The 18783-nt window shown below is 41.8% G+C and overlaps 1 protein-coding gene across 1 annotated transcript; it reads left to right on the top strand.

Moving 5' to 3' along the window:
• The first annotated feature begins 10887 nt into the window (after nt 1–10887).
• LOC107187173 (ATP-binding cassette sub-family G member 4-like) lies at nt 10888–18361 on the top strand. Its single transcript, XM_015575187.1, has 11 exons — nt 10888–11054; nt 14082–14308; nt 15259–15376; nt 15710–15899; nt 15978–16185; nt 16508–16684; nt 16780–17138; nt 17227–17395; nt 17491–17591; nt 17679–17834; nt 17925–18361. Exons 1-11 carry the CDS (start codon nt 10891–10893, stop codon nt 18267–18269), a joined length of 2214 nt encoding a protein of 737 aa, XP_015430673.1. The 5' UTR covers nt 10888–10890; the 3' UTR covers nt 18270–18361.
• Nucleotides 18362–18783: the final 422 nt, after the last annotated feature.

The raw sequence follows: 18783 nt of genomic DNA, 5'->3' as shown, positions 1-18783 counted from the left end.
TTTTGTTTAAAATCCTAAGCTACTCTGTATCAATCCAATGGTTACAACGCTTATTTATTTATAACGGGTCGCGCAAGTCAACAATATAGAGCAATCTTCCCAATCTACTACTTGCATGTTGCAAGACGGGTGAGTCAGGTTATGTCAGTGGACTAGAAACTATTTTCGTTTAGAACAACATCGCGTAGCCGTACGGAAGAAACAAGCATTACGAATTGCGATAAAAGAATGAAACATCACAGATGAGATGAATTTCTTTGCCTCACGGACTTTGTGGCACACGGTTCGTGATTTCATGACGCAACCATGCTCCGAGAAAACATAGCATTAGTCCAGTCATAGCCAGTTGCATACTGCATTTTTATGTACTTCAGATTATCTTGGATATTATAACGACGATGCATCTCGTTGCGTCTTGGTTGCAAAACTCTCGATGTTAAGCGTATACAAGATTAAGCGTTACGTATCCGTCAAACAGGACTGAACAGACACAGTATCTATCGTCTCTCGCCCCGATCTGATGCCAGATTCCTTTGTTCTAATGCATCTAATTGAAGTGGGGTATTCGCCTTTCGCGATGCGGACGTTAAGCCGAGTGCAGCTGCACCAAACCATGCGACACGAATAATGAGCCCTGGTAATCAGACCGACACCGATAGACGCCAGATCACGGTATGTATAGAGTATAGGCGATATAGGGGATTTCATCGAGGAGCCCATGAGAAGCCAATGTTCCCTTTAACGTACATGCGTCGAAATGACTTCGATGCGGAATCGAAATCGGCTGCGTCGAAAATCGACGTATCGCGTGACATTGTGCCACTGAGTAAGAAAACAACAAAAGAAATCGCAAATACGAACAACCTTTAAACGAAAATTATACTTGCTCGAAACGAGCTTCAATTCGCGAGCATGTAAAAACAAGTACAACCCTGTGGAAACCAGTGTAGCAGACCTTTACAGTTTCGGCGTTCCCTTGCATTTTTGCCTACCAGGCTATAACATCTGCATGGCAGAGGTTCAGGGTAGGTTCGAATTACGTCGCCGTCTTCCCAAGTGCTTGAAGGAGAACTTTCTCTTTTTCGGGAAAGTCCTGGGAAAACGAGACATGTGTTTTCTCGGGTAACCATGGGAAGACGGTGGAAACGGACAGTTTGGGACAGAACATCGTCAACCGTTGAACTGTTAACAACGTCCCATACCTCATAATTTCATTATTTTTGTATTACTTATTTTTTATCAACTGTTTGGTTTTGTTATAGTTTCGTTATTGTTTGTGATTGTTTAGTTCTTGTTTTTGTTTGAATAAAAACTTTATTCTTGTTAGTTGGTGCACATTTATTTCAAAGACACACTCGTGGCTATCCTAAACCAGTTTGGAGATTTTCTTCGACGGTGAAACAGCAGAAAGGGTAAATAAAAATCATTGGAGATAATGTTCTGCTGGATCTGATTTTATATAGAACACGCGAACAGATATAGATACACAGAGGAGGATGGAACAAGATCATTGAAAATTACGGTGGAAGATTATAGCGCGCCGCGTACATTCCGTTGGTTTTTCAGTGAAACTCAGCGAAACACGAGCAAAATGAACGAACCTTATCCGCGTTAGGTTAATATCCAGTCTACAAGTCAGCGAATTACACGCGGGGGGGCACACGGGGGTTTCAAGGGATAGGATGTGTTTTCATATGCCACGCATAGTCGGTTAATTTTGGCAAAGCTACGTGAAATACGGAAAAGTATTTTACTCTTCGAATCGAGCGTTTTCACTGCTATTTTCGCCCATTGTACGATCTGGGTGCACGCGGGTTACGATGAGATTTTGGCGACGATTTTAACCCAGAGACGGTTAAACTCCCGAAATAGATCACCAGGTGGCAGGCAAACACACGCGCGTTTGGATTACGCAAAAATTGGCCGGAACGAGTGTTACACCCGTCGCTTTTACCGGAATCCGTTTTCTGTACAAACTCGGGATGTTCGATTTCGATTCGATTCTTGAGAAGATCGATTCTCTTGTGTAACACGTGACTACCATATATAGGACATATATTAACGGCCAAATGTATGGGACCAGGTCTGGTAATTAAAGAAAGAGGAAAATATTATTCTACAAGAAATTAATGAAATGTTAAAACTGATGGGAAGTAATTTATATATGTGATTCAGTATTTGACTACTACTGACACAGTAACTTCAATTCATTTTTAATAATGAGTTACTGTTCCATCGATCATGAACCCTGGTCCCATTTTGTTGGCCGTTAGTGTATGTGTTATACACGGCAGTGGCGTGTTACCGAAGAGAATCGATCTTCTGAAGAATCGAATCGGAATCGAACATTCCTAAATACAAATCCGAGAGTCGACATGTGAAGTCGGATCGATACACGTCCTCTTTCTCACGTGGTCGCGACACGCGACGTTAAACCGGAACATTTAAGTAATTCAATTTACAACTTATTTATCGGATCATCGTAAATATGATGCTGTTTGGTGCGCGTGCACTGCCTTTAGTATCGAGACTTCCGTCACCGATAGCCAGAGACGCGAAAGGAAACGTGACACTATCGAGATGACTCAGGAAAAGGATGCATTCGCTTGTCGAACTTCGACCGGGGCTATTATAAATTGATAAAGAAAAACAGCTTGTCTAAGTAGAACGATCGAAAACATCGCGCAAGCCGTCTTTATATCATTAAATGATTAGAACTGTTTTTCATCATTTAACGAGTACTATCTATCCTGAATGTTATGAACCCTTTTTTTGGTTCACCCTATATATCTGGAACGACAAATGTATTAGCCACTCAGGCTACACACGTTGGTTATAAATTTTACATAGAAGTTCACGGTGTCGATGCCTGATTCAGCAGACATTAGGCACACTGGGTGAACAGCTTCTACGAAATACATACACACGCATACTATACGCCTTTCCAGGGAATATTCAATTGCATTTTTATTGTCATTCGTACAGTCTCACAGTTTTGCTACCGATCGTGAGTCAGTTAGATGAATTCTTTGAGCGCGAGAAAGAGACAGACAGTCCACAGTTGGAATTCTATCGACACGCAAGGCTGAAGACACTTCGAATCAGACAGAAAATTCCTCTCGGAATGATTTCCACGGTTTTTTCCCCGATCTCCTTAATTGCATTTCCCCGTTATCTTGTGGCGAGAATTCGAAATTTCGAGTCAAAGCTCACGAGAAATTTGCAAGATCGAATTCCAATCAAAGTTCTGGCATACACTCGCAGACTCCCTCTTGTTGCCTTGGTTTTACGCAGAATGGTCGAAATAAAGCGCAGAACAAAGAAAAATTCTACGCGTTGTTGCCCGAGTATTATGGGCGTGTAAGCAGAAACCGAAGAGTTCTGCGATAAAATTCAACTCGATTTTATTTTAACGTTTTACAACTAGCTCAAGTATGCGGTTTTTGTCGGTGCAATTTCATTTCGTTTCCCCGAGAAACTGCAACGTACTTTCATCGCGAAAGAGTAGAAAACGTCGATTATTATCTCGCCAGTGGCCGTGCAATTTGACTCTAACCGAGAAATCTCTATTGATATCTATATGTATACAGTTCTTGCTCCGTTACTTGCGTTCGTATATCTTTGCAATATTCTTGATGGTTCACTGAATTCCAGACACAAGACCAACCAGAGAGCAACTGGATTTTTCCTCGTGTATTTGGTAAAGAATAAAAGAAATCATGCTGAAGCAATTTGAATTCTGGCCTTGGAGTCCAGAAGAAGGTAACTCTTTTCCAAAAACAAGTGAAAAACGTAGAAAATAACATTATTTCACATAAATAGTAAACTGCAGTACAATATCAATCCCACTGCTCGAAATCATTCCATACAAATTCGATAAATAGACGACTAATAAGATGGTTATGAACATAGGTAAGTAACGAACAGCCCATCTGTGCCTGTTTACAAATAGAATTAGCGAGTGGGTAACAGACATCGTATTCCAGATATAAGCGTATTCTAATTCCCAAAATTCTGTCCACCAACAATTTTCGAATATATCTACGTGTATCCCAGATGGCAATCAGCCTCCCGTCACGATCCAATCGTACAAGGAACCAGCACGTAAATATACATACACCCGTAAGCTCATGTGGACATCCAGTAGCCGCGTACATGTACCTGGAAAACGCGACGTGGAATAGATAGTGCATGCGTCAGAACCCCACAGTAGTCAGGCTAAAGTTCGATCTTCATTCACAAGTGCACCGCGTCGCGCTTTGTCCTACCGCTCGCCGTGTGTTTCGTGTTCGCTCGGTCTCTCTCTTCGCACCCAGAGGGGTGAGTCAAGCAAGACAGTTCCCTCGGTGCTAACGTACTCACCGGTGCCTTTGCACCGAGCGTCGAGTGGCTGGTGCTAGAGTATCGACCCGCAGCATGTGGTAAACTTATTCCTCCTTTCTCCATCGCCCCCGTTTCTCCCTTTCCCGCTTCCTCCCGCAGACGACCCGCCACTCCGTTGTTTCTGTGTACATATATATGTGTATATCCACCCTCTCGGTCCCACCAACGCAAGCCCTCGATTACCCTTTCTCTTTTCACCCTATCCCCACTCTTTCGCCGCGGGGAACAAGGATCGCGTACGCGACTAGGTTGAAATTTACGGAACCGTTCGCGGGAATCTCGACCCTACTGCGCGCTGTAGTACATTGTCCGTGCATGCGCGAGGAATACCGGCAGGAACGTGCCACCCTGTTTCGACTCCCCCAGCTGGGGAAACGGACGATTTAAATGGACAGTTTAAATGGGAGCTTAGTCCTGTGTATACTATTCGCTTCCTGTCGTTCGATGAGCATAAGAATTATCCTCGAGGCCTTCAAACATTGTCGCGCGTCATGCATGAAAATTGCGAGATGATCCTTGAATTAACACAAGTATCATGACATCGGACAGACACTGTTCGCCCGCCTCCCGGCAATAACATAGCAGAAGAAAACTTCTTAGTCATCGGGTTTTTCTTGATTCGCGAATTTCCGAGCGTTAATCAGGATCGTGGACGTTTAATGAAATGTATGATTGTTCGTGGTTCCGAGAGTCTTGAGAAAATCGTAGTTTCTGTTCAACCGAGTAGATTCAATCGAAGAATTGTCAGGGAACAATTATCGAATTCAAACTCCTGAACGGGGACTCTTTATTTTCGTTTTCTACCTTTTGTCGAAATCACGTTCTACTTGTACTCTGTTTTAATTTCGGCGGGCCATTGTCGCATTGAATTGAATTTTCAGAGTATCCGAACATCAGGAAACGTTACTTCCTACGAATAAATTTTATTATGTATTCGAATATAGGGTGTCATTATTTCACAATAAAAATATTTCCTTTTGTTCCCACTTGTTTCAATTAATCTTTTTCTGTGTCGCATTAAAAGTCTGATACACAAAATACAAATTTTGCTCGTGATTTTGTACCGAGAAATATGAAAAAATCGCTCACAGTTGGAGGGTTAAAATGGAATCGCCACGAGCGGTTGTTACCAGAATCAACGGGTTTCCGTGCGATCTAAAAAGACCTTACAAACGATTGACGTCGAGAAGAAACATCCTGAGTCATCCATAATGAAACAATAGAGCTATCCGTAATGTTACACGCTATCCATCGGAATACATATTGCACCACGGCAAGAAAAGTGTCACAAAAAAAATGTCTTCCAACACGTAAATAGTTCCATCATCCAGAAAGATGTCACAAGTTGTAATGTCACTTTGGTTAATGTATGAAGTACTACGTAAATAAATCAGTTTCTTTTCGCTCTCCTGAAAAGTTACACATTTTCGACTTGTGACAGTTTTCTTGCAAGTGTGCGATATGTATGATAGAATCCACGTGAAACACCACGCGAGGGCCCCAATTATCCCGTGGACGTTCCTGGGTTTCGAGCACGGGATAGCCTCTCTCTCAGTTCATTTGGTTGGCGGAGGCGAACGGTGGCGCACACAGAAAGAGAGAGAGAGTGTTAGCAGCGGGGGGACACAGCTGATTCTTGACGAGTGTGTTGCGTCGTCAACCCGCGGATCGTTTCTCTCTCTGCCACTCTGTGGGGCTGTCAGTTGTAGTTCGTACCGCGGGTCGGTTGGCCGCGTCACGATACGATTTGTCAACGCGTTCTACGCGTGGTGGTACAACATATTATAAAGCATTGTGTTATATTTAATCGAACAACCTGATCGAGATCGTGCGCCGTACCGTCTTCGACCCTCGGGTAACGAATGCTACCGTCTCGCAATTCGGAAAACAGCTCATCATCGATCGTCGGGAAAACAAAGGCGAGGATTAAAAGCGTATCACGTGTGTGTGTGTGTGTACATCGGGATACAGAAAGGAAGAACGTCAATAGCCACAACTGCTGTTATTTTCATTGTTGTGTGATCCTAACTGCAATCTTCGTTGAAAACTAGGGGAGCGGGGGAGAAAGCACACTGTGTTCAGGGTGAGACGAGGACGGAACGGGCGTAGAAGCAGAGGATGCACACAGCAGCGTCATCCTTGGGGTATGAATCCGGACGCTGGTAGTATACTTAAATCTACATTCGACCTATGGTGAGTCGGATTTTGTTATCGCCTGTAACCGATTTCACGGACACCGTTTTTTTTTTGTCAATCCTGTGGTCAGCCTGAAAATTCCGATTCCATCTGGAGGGTTAAACGGTTTTCTTTGTTTCCTAGGGATACTAGAGATCTCTCTACGAATAGAGACTTTACTTGATTTAGTCTCTTTCTTTCTCTCTGTTTCTCCGTTTCAATGCTTCTTGCCACTGTCACTTCGAATCGCTGAGGTGTTTACAAAAGTATAGCGTAGTACTAACAACGAGCTGGTGTCGAACAATTTAATCATTTTTACAGAGACCAGAGAACACGGTTGACGAGCGTTCTCCTGTTTGCATATTACACGATGACCCAGTTATTTTTCACGAATCTTCTCAACGTGTGTTTCCCTCTACCCGTTGAGAATCGCAGTGGCGACGCTAGTTGATCCTCGGTGCGATCTTTTTACCAACGTAACATTATCTACGATGACTTTCGAGAAAAAGAATTGGAAACACATCCTACGAATCCCATGAATTATGTGTCATATTATTCATCCCCCACTATCAACGTAAATTGACAAACTGACGTGATCTTCTTGGCGCTGGGCTCGATCCTTTCGATGCAAAACAGTGTTCTACAATACGACGATCCGTTCGTTGACAGTTCGATTCTATGGGAGACATATACATACGTTCCTAGATGTCGTTGCAAAACACGTGGACGGTAAAATTGTTGGAAAATTTCGGTACGAAAACGATGAGAATAATTCGATAACCGCGAGGCGAAATGAGATGAACATGCGGAGGCGGTTGGATCGATGTTCTAACGAGCACGCTTTTGTCGTGGCAACCATTTCAGGTTACACGTGTCCATTAAGAAATTCATGCGAATTGAATCGCTAGCCGGCTTGCGGTTCTTTCGACTCTCGTCGAACGCCCCCCCCCCATGTTCGTCGCCTGGAAGTGCCCATACACTGTACTATGTAATAACCAACGATGACAGACGCCAACGCCAGGCCGTTCACCCTTTCCAATCATTTTCGTAATACAAAGACCGTCGTCTAGTGTAGTCAGTTTGTTGGCCGAACGATAAAAATAGTCCATACGATCCTTATAACCATCTTGACCTTCAACAACCTAGTACTTTTGATTCAATACGTAAATCAATGTGAAAACGTAGAGGGTAGGTTAGGGTTAAACAGGCGCGTGTGTTCTGTGGCCATTCGTCTTGGGTTCCGATCGATTATCAATTTCGATGACATTAAAACTCATCGCACCTGATCCAAGATTTCGTTGATTTATTCTTTAGCCGGCAATTACTTCGGATAAAGCAATCGAGATCGACATGAAATTTCAAAGGCTTATCGATGTCGATGACCAATCGTCTTGATGTAGACAAAAAAACACTTGAACCCTCCCGAGGCCGCCTTGCATATATATGCGTGTGTGATAAAATTCGTTCACGAGTGATAGCGAGTGTAGTGCTGTATAGTAGTCACATGTGAGTGTATGTGTGGTGGTCGGTGGAATTTCTTACACGTGTTCGCGCGCGTTTCAAAACCGTGGTCGATGATCCGTCACGCTGTCGACGATTTCGCTGGTCTTTCGTTCGATTTTGAATTTTCGCGGTTCTTTCCTGTTCAGGCGGGATCCTCGTGAGTTCCTTGTGTTCGGCGTGATTGAAATAGTTATCTTTATCGATGAAACAACACACGACAAAAAAGGTATATAGGTGTGATTGCACGTGAAATGGGACACTTTGGAGTAACATTTCGGATTTTGTTGTAACTTAGATATGTTACAGTCTTTAATTGTGTATAAACGTATACCGATGGACTTTCGAAAATGTTTCAAATTGTTGATTTTACAGCTGTTTGAAGTATAATGTTAACCTTTTTTCAACAAAATATAACTGTTAAACTAATAACCTGATAGAAATGAGCTTTCTGGGTGCTTACAGAGGAGACATAAGGGAATCTCATAAAAATTATTTCAGTTCTTATAAATACCTTTTAACTATTTATTTTGCAATTGTTTTGACAGAAATGCAATTTTATAATAGCGAAGCACTATTGAAAAATTTGAAAAAAGAATGAGGATATAGTCCTATTTGTCCTCTTTATGGACAAATTTTGAAAAATGTGGACACTTTAAAATTGGCCACATGATAATTGATTGATGTTAACGCTGCTGCTCGGCCGGTCGAGTCAGTGTGTGTGGACGAAGCGTTAACTTCTATTGATTTTCATCGAACAAATCGAGCTCGAATTCTAGAGGCAACACACAAGATTTCCATAATCATGACTGTAACATCGTGCTCGTCGTTAATCTTTTCTATTTTAGAATATTGTATAAAATTCCTAGGGGATTTGTGAGACTCGTTATCATATCTTTCTATACTTTGTACTTACAATCGTTCGAATCGACGATAACGCTAACGTTTTTGAAATTGGCGAAGTTTTTTTCGTAGTTGTGCAACACTACTTCGGGAAATCGTTAACGAATCCGGAAATAGGAAAAGCCTAAACTCACATCTGTTCGATTCTTTTGCAAAGAACGGGTCTCTTTCTTGGCGTACGGCCAATCTTTGGCATTACTTGTGCTCATCATCGTCGATGAGTATCGAGGCACGTTAAAATAGGGAAAATCTCATCATTTACATAATCGTCTTTGAGAAAGTATCAACGTGTTATACTATTATACAGGGCCGTTCCTGGCGGGGGTGCAGGTAGTGGGATCGTTCACTATCTGTAAAACTTGGACTAGTCAGAATAATAATATATTTGGTGGATTAAATTCGTGTAGTTAATTAATGGTCGCTATTTGTCAACCCTAACATCATTATTACAAATATTATGCGTTAGTTTCGTACTTAATGTGGAATAAAATATTCATTTGAAATAAAACCATTCATTTCTCAAGAATCTTTGTTTCATTTTATGAAAATAATAAAAATTACTTTATGAAAATAAAAGTATTTTTTAATTTTTATTTTCATAAAATGAAACAAAAATCCTTGAAAAATAAATGGTTTTATTTAAAATAAATATTGTATTATGTATATATATATGTATATATATAAAAGTAAACACTGCATATCAAATTCTTAATTGAATAATATTAAATTAATCAGGGCTGTGATACTGTTTTTACACCCGGGCGGCCAACAACCCAGGAACAGCGCTGCTATTATATATCGAATAGTTCAAGATGATTATTTGCCGTCCACTTCAATCGATCTTGTACAAGACAGTGTTAATGTTACCGTCTATTGTCACATATTTCGACCCTCTTATCTTGATTGGTACTCGTGTCCACATGTCGCGGGTCCTCGACGAGGTGTAACAGTAGTTTATATAGCGACAAGAGAAATCAACAGATAAGCCTACGATTGAAGTTACATACAGGGTGTACCAAAAAAGATGAATACATCAGATTAACAAAAAATTTTGGTGCTTAATAAGAAGCATCTGATGGTGATCTTGGTCATGACATAGGGGTGCAATTCACGCAAAAAAGGGGGTAAGATTCAGAGGTCGGTTCGATTTTTTAAAATGTAGAGCAACGATGTCTATGGTATTTCACTTCTCCAGCCACGTGAGCAGATAATGTTAAGATTTGTCCCGACGTTAATGGACACGGCAATAAGACTGAATCGAACGGAAACCGGTGATGCAGAGGTAGAGAACGAGAAAAAAGGAGGAAAGCTCTTTGTCCACGGACTCAGTTCCGAAGTCCTTGCTTTTAAATGCACTTGGAAAGAGTAATGTGGATTGTGATATTTTATTTGATTCAGTCGAAACAGCCTTTTTTTTCTTTATTTTTTTCGTTGGTCTGCGAATTATTTACAGTCAGAAATGTTCGGTTAAACACTGGAGCTACCAAATCCGTCAAAATGACTTACGAGTCTCATTTGACGATAACTGAAATTATAATACTGCTTTTGGCGGAAATTATGTTGGATTTCGATTTACTGTACGTTTCTTATTGTACAGTATTATGTTATATTGCATTGTATTTTATCTGCTTAATATCGATACTTTCGAATTCCAAATACAGCGATCCCTCGATGAGTGCGGCACGAACAACCGCGTTTTTCCCACCACTGGGGGGACCAATTAAAAAAGCGTAAACAGAAAAGAATGTATGAGCGGCTGAAAACTTTTCTGCCTTGCCATGAGTGCTCCGAAGCGGAGCTGAGTATGTCGCACTCATCGAGACATGACTGTATTTCCGATACACAAGAAAAAGATTCTAATTCCAACAAGTTGTCGACGGACTAGGTAAAAAATTGAATCGGCAATGTTTATCGTTTCAGCATCAGCATATGATGTCGGATTTGAAGAATCTCACACTGAGCACCGTAGCTGGAGGACCTAGATACAGTGGCGATGAACAGGTGCAATTCATACCTGGCGGAAGCCACCAGGTGACGATTAAATCCCCTCCGCCCACGCTGCATTTGGAGAACCTCAACAATGCGGTCCTCAGGTAAACGCAACGGAAGTTTTTTTTTTTTGTAAAAAAAAGATTTTTGTAATTTTTAATCAACTTTTGCTTGGGTCTTAATAAATTACTTTACAAAATGTCATAAATGTCTGGGCCAATCGGCATTTTCAGAGTTGTCACGTTTTGATCTCCTCGTTGTAATGGCGTACCAAAAAATAGGGGATTCCATTTAAAAAAAACGTACCATTAGAGAAATCTCAGAAGATATGACCTTGAGATGACCTTCAATCTCATAGCCTAATTTCCCCCCTAAAATGCACTAACTTTCGTTCGAACCATTTTTTTGTATCGTGACAAATAAGAGAATAATTTAGGGTGGCAGAGTTAGGTGGGACACCCTCTATGGAGTCCAATCTAGGCAACTACTTTTGGTCCAATTTAGGCAACATTACTTAACGGTTGAAAATATTTCTCTGAACCTTCCTTATAGTTAGAATACTTAAAATCAGTACAATAAATTATATTAAATATTTGTAAAAATTGTTCAATGTATCGACATTCCAATAGCAAAAAAAAACTCCTAGATTCTTCTTAAAAGATTCACAAAAATCGACCCCTTTTTAGTTGTCCTAGGTCTGTATGCTCCCACAAAGCATTGGTAGCACATTTATCTCCGTCGATCGTTTATGTACGAATTTTCTTTCGGATGAAAAGGACAGCCTATATGTATCAAGCGACATATATTTTAGGGGATTAAAGTCTTTCTTTGAGGAATCATTGTGATCCGAGCAGCGTTCCTCAAGCTCCATCGCGAATACAAAGATAAAGGTGTATAGATAAAAAAAGCGATGCAATTGTGTAACCGTACACGGTTTCGTACAAAGCGGCTGGTAGGTAATAGCCTGACCTCGTAAATCGGCGATACCCATTCGAAGTCTCCTGAGAACGACATTTTTCCAAGTCGTTAACAATAATGAATGTTCGGGGGAGTTGCACGTTGTATAAATAGCGCATCGATCGATCGATCGAAGTTTTCTTCATATAGGGTGATTTACTTAAAGCTGCGTTTACCCTATATAACATAACATGTAATATAGCAAAGTTATAAAACTTGTTAAAAAAGAATAGAAAGAAAAATGTTATATAGCCTGATGTTACATAACATTTTGCGTTTTGCGCAATTAAAAATGATATTCTAGGGGGGTTACGCTTAAATTACGCTTAAATTGGCGATTGCTGTTTAAATAACGAATGCAGCCAATCAAAAGAATGAAATCATCGGTAGTGTTCCGAGCACAAAACTATTGGATTTCTCCATACGATCCATGACCTTTCCGTTCGTAATGCGGTTCCCTCTCGTCGTTCCGCTGCCAAACCGGAATTCTTGTTTGGTGTTTCCACGGAGGGCACAAACAATGAATGATTGGGAAGGGTTGAACACGCGAGCCAGGCACTACACCCCCTCCCCCTCCCCCCAAATATGTCTAAAACGGCACCCAAGGTCCTTCCATTGATCGTGGTTCAAGACATAGGAACTTCTGCGAACAGGTTTTTTTTTCCTTCCCCCTCCTTGTTCGTTTCATCGAGCAGTGCACGTGTTATACAGAGTGTACCAAAAATATGAGTACCCCAGATTAACTCGATAGAATGAAATTTTAGGGAAAAATGTTTCGTACAAAGGTTTTAAGGTTTAAACAAAGACACCTGATGATGAACTTGATCATGATATTAGGATCGAATTTAGAGGTCATTATAGTAGAATCTAGTCTTGACATAGAAAGAACGGATAATTTTACGTTCAGATACGTGATCATATCCTGGGATTGAAATAACCTGTTTTTCCATTTCTGGTGCTAAAAATAGACCTCAGAATAACCTCTAAATTTGACACCTGTGTTACGATCAAGTCCGTCGTCAGGTGTCTCTTTTTAAACCCTAAAACTTTTGTATCCAACATTTTTTGCCAGAAGTTTCTTCTTTCGAGTTAATCTGAGGTACTCTGCTTTCTGATACACCCTGTATATGTATATTGTTTTACGCCGGAGGAACAATGGCGTTTAAAACGTGTGTGTACGCACTGTTCTTTTTTCTTTTTTCGCAACGAGCATTCTTATCGTGTACACGGAGAGAAGTTGTTTGTGAACCGCGATTTCCGCAGGTGGCTCGAATCCGCGCGATCAGGTGTAGCCAATCGAGAAATGACTCAATTCGACGCGACAAGGTTTTTGGAATTTTTTCTTTCTCCGTCTGCATTCGCAAATCGTTGTGGACAGATGGATACGATATCAATTCGTTATTATAAGACAGAGCGAATTAAGACGTAGAATTGAATAAAATTTTTAATCTTAATTATGATTAAGTTTAATTTTATTATTTATTTTATTTATTTACTTATTTTACGGTACATATCCCATTAGAATACAAGAGATAAACAAATGTATTATAATGTCGTCTCTCTGTTATTTGAACGTATAGTGGGCCAATTTTCGCCTGTTATAAAAAATTATTAATATTTAAACGGTTGTTGCCTCGGTAGATCGTACGTGTCCGACTGTTATTCGGTTGTTTTTTTTCGCTGAAACCTTAAAAACGGAGTCTATAAATGGAAAGATTGAATTACGTCCGCCATGCCGCGTTTAACTGACACGGCTTCCAGCGTACATTTTAGACTGACACGTTCGATGAAGAAAAAAAAACGAATCTTCTTTCTAGGTTTTACCCTCGAGCGAGAGTCGGAGGAAGGAATATCGTTGTTTGTTCTTCACACGATCTATTTACGACGAATGTTCGACGCGAATAAGTATTTCAGATTCTATCAAAAAAGTTTTTACTGTTCTCCGCGTCAAGGTCCGCAGACAGTTTTTATTACATTAACTTTTCGCGAACTACGCAATCACACGGGAACCATACGAACTAGTGATGGGCGATACTATATCGATATTTGAAATATTGATACTCTTCAATTCAAATATCGATATTTAATATGACGTAATCATGGGCGATGCAGTATCGATATTTCGACTAAGGGTTCAAGCAGGCCCACATTGTGTAATGTTCTTTGTGTTGCAGTGGCTCTCAAAACAATCTTCACTGCAACTGCAACGGAAACGCATCGAACAGTGTCGCCGTTGCGGCGATGTGCAGTAATAGCATGTTCGCGCGAAAAGTACCGAACCATAGTCCCGGCCAGGATGGCAAGAGGCCGGCAGTGACGTTGACGCACCTCCCGAAGAGGCCACCGGTTGACATTGAATTCAAAAATCTGGCGTACAGCGTGTCCGAGGGGAGAAAGAGAGGTAACATGGAAATACGGTATTATACACATTTAGACGAGGGAAACGAAACCTTGTAAAGGCAAATTTACATTTCGGATGGTGCATCAAAGATGATGATTCCAATCTGTGAATGATGAAAATAATCTTTACACATTTCAATGTGGATGAATCATTCGCCTTAAGGTCCCTTTCTCTCCTTAGCCGGCTGAAAAAGATGACATTTAAGAATTTTTTTTAAAGAAAACACGAGATACAAATTTTATATCTCGAAAATCTGTTCGCGAACGGTTTTGTGCATCTGCCATTAAATTTTCATCCAAATCGTCAAAAAAATTTTCTTTATTTTTCTTTTTTTAAATGTCGAATATACCGCGTGTAGGCCAACTGTGGTTAACTTGCATTTCACGAGAAACTAGTTCATTGGTTACGGCTAAGCCGGAACCGAACTAAATCCAGGGAGAACCCACCCCCAGATCCATCGAGTAAAGGAGATCGAAGACGACACACACACACACACACACACTTATATCCATATTGGCATTTTGTGCCCGGGAACACGTGTGTGAACGACCTGGCTAAAAAGAATCAATAGAAGCGCGGGGGTAGAGGCTGATTCCTGTTTCGGTCCAGATGCACCTCAGCGGTGCAACTGCACCCACTGATAAAGAGGTCACCCAGAGGATTCGTTCGTTTCGCGAGACCTAGAGGAGGCTTTAACCAAATTCCTATGCCATTTCACCACACGACATTGTGTGTGTGTGTGTGTGTGTGTGTGTGTGTGTGAACTTGGCAAGATCGCGGGCTTTATTTTGGCAGTGACGACGTTACGTAAATTCATAGTTGAACTCGACTATAAAACGATGGGGGGCGGGGGGGGGGAGTCGATGGAAAAAAAGAAAAAGTACACGACCTTAAAAACGTTCCATGACGCGGACCAATTGCTGTCACAAGGTACCTTTTTCGCGTTGCAGGGTACAAAACGATTCTGAAATGCGTCAACGGGAAATTTCGGTCTGGAGAGCTGACCGCCATTATGGGCCCCTCTGGTGCCGGGAAGAGCACGCTGATGAACGTGTTGGCCGGTTACAAGTGAGTATCCACCCTAAGAAAAGAAAATAAAGTGAAGCGTCAGCCTTGGAGAGTAATTGTTATACAGAGTGATGAAAAAAAAGGGTTTGTAACTTCTAAGGTAGATAGTACAGTGTACTGTCGATTATTGTCAAGAACTCGGTGACGCCCTGACAAAAATCGTGTATAACCAGTCAGACAGTGATCTACGAAATGCTGTACTGACTAAATGATGAAAAAAAATTCTAACAAATATGCATTGGAAAATTAATACTTTCACAATTGTACTACCTAACCTGTAAGTTATGAAATCTGTTTTTGTATCACTCTGTATATGTTCCACGTGTTTTCCAGAACGTCTCACCTGAGCGGATCCGTTCTGATAAACGGAAAGGACAGGAATCTCCGAAGATTTCGGAAGATGTCCTCGTACATAATGCAAGATGATCGTCTGCTGCCGCATCTAACGGTCTACGAAGCGATGGAGGTTTCGGCGAATCTGAAACTGGGAAAGGATATCGACGCCAGGGAGAAGAAAGTGGTGGTACGATGATATTTTTTTTTCTTCCTTTTTGCGTCAAACAATTTGTAACCCGGGATAATTAACGAACTATTGCTGCAGATCGAGGAGATCATCGAGACGCTCGGCCTAAGTGACGCCAGCAACACGCAATCGCATTGTCTGAGCGGTGGCCAACGAAAGAGGCTGTCGATCGCGTTGGAACTCGTCAACAATCCCCCAGTGATGTTCTTCGACGAGCCTACTTCCGGTCTGGACAGCTCCACCTGTTACCAGTGTCTGAATTTGCTCAAATCATTAAGTAGAGGAGGTAACTGCTCTAATATTAATATTATTACTTATTTATTTAACGAGCAATGACCCCTTTGGTATACATGTACAGGACGGGAAATTGGGATTAAAAAATTATAAATGAGAGTAGTTGCCTAGTTTTAAAGACGACGACTGGGTCAATCGTGACCCATAACAATATCTCGAAATATTCACTTCAAAGTTCAGTGATTATGATTATTGGTGGGTCACCATCTTCATTGGATCAGTGGGGCTAACGTCTAAACACTCAATACTAAGAACACTTCGAACACTCATCGATGATTTACTATATATGGGTATGTTTATCTATTTTTCTTCAGGGAGGACTATCATATGCACGATACATCAACCGAGCGCGCGATTGTTCGAGATGTTCGACAACCTGTACCTTTTGGCTGAGGGCCAGTGTATATATCAAGGGAACGTGGGCGGTCTGGTACCGTTTTTGTCGTCGATGAGCTTGGATTGCCCCAGCTATCACAATCCAGCCGATTATGGTAAGCGCGCGGAGGAGGGTAGCAACAGAAATCTCAATACATAATAAACTCGTAAAAGGTTGGTATCTCACGATGAAATTTTGTTCGATCCTCAGTGATGGAGGTAGCCTGTGGCGAACACGGGGAATGCGTGCATAAGCTTGTGATGGCTGTGAACAACGGAAAATGCGTCAACTATCAACACCACGCGGCGATAAATGCCGTGCAGACCGTGCCTAACGATATCGCGAAAGTATCACCGCAACAGGAGACCAAGTCTGAGACTGCATTGATACCAAACGGCGTGGTGAAACAACCTAACGGTGGAACGGTAATCAATATGCCGATATCTTGCACGACCTCGTTGCTGGACAGTGCTGAGAGTATAGAGCAGAGAGTCGGCTTCCCGACGAACAGTTTCACCCAATTCTGGATCCTCCTCAAGCGGATCTTCTTGTCGCAAATTCGAGACATGGTTGGTTGTGTACACTCACAGATTCGCGGTCAGTGCCTGATTGAGCTCGTAGATTAACGATTATGAACGGAATCTTTTGTCGTTGCAGACATTAACGAGAGTAAGGCTGATTTCGCACATAATCGTTGGGTTTCTCATCGGGGCGATTTATTACGACATCGGTAACGAGGCCTCGCAGGTGATGAGCAACGCCGGTTGCGTGTTTTTCACGGTGATGTTTCTCATGTTCACCGCCATGATGCCTACAATTCTCACTTGTAAGTATATATGTAGGGTGTAACGAGCAATCATTCACGATTTCAGAAGGTATATCTAGTCGTATCTGTTTAACGATATTTTTCTCCGTATGTAGTCCCAGTGGAAATGGCTGTGTTCGTGAGAGAGCATTTGAATTACTGGTATTCCGTGAAATCGTACTACCTTGCGAGAACATTGGCTGATATCCCCTTTCAGGTACTGTATACGAAACTTTCAAACGTGAATACGTATCCCCCCCGCACATTCTGTTCTGTTTTCTGTATGTATTCTTTTCTGTTGCAGATAGTGTACTCTATAGCGTACGTTTTTATTGTGTATTTCATGACGTCACAGCCATTCGAGACGAATAGATTCATGATGTATTTAACTATATGTGTATTGACAGCGTTAGTTTCTCAGTCGATCGGTTTAGTGATAGGTGCAGCGATGAGTGTCGAGGTAATATTACGTTTGTTAATAATAATAATGGTGATATATATACGTGTCTTGTATTGTCGATACTACAGGCAGACGATTTTCTGTTTACAGACCGGAGTATTCATTGGCCCCGTGTCGTCGGTGCCGATCGTGCTGTTCTCCGGTTTCTTCGTGAATTTCGACGCCATTCCAAAGTACCTGAAGTTTCTCTCGTACGTTTCGTACGTCAGGTACAGTTTCGAGGGCACTATGATCTCGGTGTACGGTTATAATCGTGCGAAGCTCAAGTGTTCCGACGCCTACTGCCACTTCAAGAGCCCGACGAAGTTCCTCGAAGAGATGTCGATGCAGGACGCGGTCTTCTGGGTGGACGCAGTCGCTCTCGCTGGTTTTCTGCTCTTCTTGAGAGTGACCGCCTACTTCGTACTGAGACTGAAGTTACGATCTCTTCGTTAAAACGTTTCTGTCGGAAGCCCTGACGGTTAGATATCGACGACGGATCGGACGCGCCGATATCCAAATTCGTGGTATCGGTTTTCATCTGGACACAGCCCCCACGGTCGGGGGATCGCGCGAGTCGTTTTTCCACGCGTAGTAACTCTCTAAGGGATAATAATGCAAACGGACATCATCTTGTACCGCTGAAAACGGTCATCGACGACTCACGATCACGTTTCTCAAATATGTATAATGTCTTTTCACATCGAAAGATCGAGGTGGTGCGCGATATGCACATTACCGTTCAAGCCTTTTTCCTTGTCAATATTTCGCGAGTTCTTACGCTTACAACAGAAACTCTGATACTCGGAGACGTCTGTTATAAATTCTCGACTCGCGTTCCGTATCTGTACGCAACACCATCGCGTCTCGAACCAACAATTTAGAACGTGTATCCCGCGTCAAGGATGCTAAACGACGCTTCGGGGCCGATCTCGCGGCGGTAGGTCGAACGGGAACCTGCATAATCGGT

The sequence above is a fragment of the Dufourea novaeangliae genome, unplaced genomic scaffold (genome assembly GCF_001272555.1).
Source record: "Dufourea novaeangliae isolate 0120121106 unplaced genomic scaffold, ASM127255v1 scaffold99, whole genome shotgun sequence".
NCBI classification, from domain to species: domain Eukaryota; kingdom Metazoa; phylum Arthropoda; class Insecta; order Hymenoptera; family Halictidae; genus Dufourea; species Dufourea novaeangliae.
The sequence above is the reverse complement of the archived record's forward strand: the minus strand, read 5'-3'. Positions and strand labels throughout refer to the sequence as shown.

Coding starts and splice junctions, on each gene's coding strand:
- LOC107187173 (XM_015575187.1), top strand. CDS start 10,891: ATGATGTCGGATTTGAAGAATCTCACACTGAGCACCGTAGCTGGAGGA. Junction 16,186..16,507: donor CAAATCATTAAGTAGAGGAG/GTAACTGCTCTA, acceptor ATTTTTCTTCAG/GGAGGACTATCATATGCACG. Junction 17,592..17,678: donor TGGCTGATATCCCCTTTCAG/GTACTGTATACG, acceptor TTTCTGTTGCAG/ATAGTGTACTCTATAGCGTA.